The following is a 1052-nucleotide window of genomic DNA, read 5'->3' as shown; positions in this document are numbered from 1 at the left end:
CAACTCTCTGCCAGCTACTGCAATATCCCGTTATTATTTTATTTAAAAGCCCTACCATTAATCTGCCATCTCTTTCTGGTATGTTGTAAGCATTCAGTTTGGCTTTGGAATTTTATAAAAATGGGAAGAGTCTTTTTTTCAAAATATAGAGCACTGTGGCCAGGAATAAGGCAAGAGCGAGGAAGATGAGCAGCTTGTCCGTCAGTTCCCTGCGATTATACTTGGTTATTAGCTTTCGCCCCAGCTGAATTGTTCCAGACATGGACTTAAACTCTTCATTTGCTTCCAGGATGGTTCGTGAAGAATTAGCTGAAATTGAGGGGGAAAAAAAAATCAGCTGGTTATGCTTCAAAATATTCAAAATATTCAAAAATAACATGACAAAAGATATAAGCATGCAACATTTGGGAATACAGATTCTGGGTCAGAATACATTCTTCTGGGTCAGACTGACAAGGGTAAGACAAATGCGGGCTGTGTTCTTGCAGAAGCTTTCACAGCTCGGTAATCCTGATGTGCTAAGGAAAAACACAAAGTAAGAGAGCTGAATGGCTTAAAGGGCCCATGTCCTGTTCCTGGATTCTTCATTTTTAGGTTCCCAGACCAAATCCAGTTCGTATTTTTTATGAATAAAGTCAGTGTTACCTGAAAGCTCGGTGGAAGCAGAGTGAAATTCTTAAATGGTGCTAGAACCACCAATTTAAGGCAGAGAAATCACCATCACTACCAGCATCAGTTCTAGCAGCAGCAGGACAGGTCAGTAATCGTATACATTAATTGCACAGGTGGAACTGTTCCCCCAAGCCAGAGTGGTCGATCAGTGCGATTCAGACAGGGTTGCAGAAAGTGAAAAAGCAGTGTGCAGCAGTACAAGATCCTTAATTATTCACCTCAAACAATGTAAACAGGTTTTAATAGTTATTTTTGACATTTCCCCCTCTTTTTTATCAACTAGAGGAAAAGTTTGTTGACTGGTCTTAACTAAAGACAGAATTTGAGAATATGCCAAAGCAGCAAGATGGAACATTGGTCCCTTCCAAATTCTCTTTCCC

At 40.1% G+C, this 1052-nt stretch overlaps 1 protein-coding gene across 1 annotated transcript in view; it reads right to left on the bottom strand.

The window, feature by feature from the left end:
• Positions 1-112: 112 nt before the first annotated feature.
• Positions 113-1052, bottom strand: part of BNIP1 (BCL2/adenovirus E1B 19kDa interacting protein 1) — a gene marked incomplete at its 5' end in the record, with an annotated part of 3822 nt that continues 2882 nt past the window's right edge. The window contains 1 exon segment of the mRNA XM_010138500.1: positions 113-309. Within this exon segment, the coding sequence (XP_010136802.1) occupies positions 113-309 (197 nt within the window).

The sequence above is a fragment of the Buceros rhinoceros genome, unplaced genomic scaffold, assembly GCF_000710305.1.
Source record: "Buceros rhinoceros silvestris isolate BGI_N320 unplaced genomic scaffold, ASM71030v1 scaffold18506, whole genome shotgun sequence".
Classification (NCBI taxonomy): domain Eukaryota; kingdom Metazoa; phylum Chordata; class Aves; order Bucerotiformes; family Bucerotidae; genus Buceros; species Buceros rhinoceros.
Note: the sequence above shows the minus strand (reverse complement) of the source record. Positions and strands in the feature narration are given on the sequence as shown.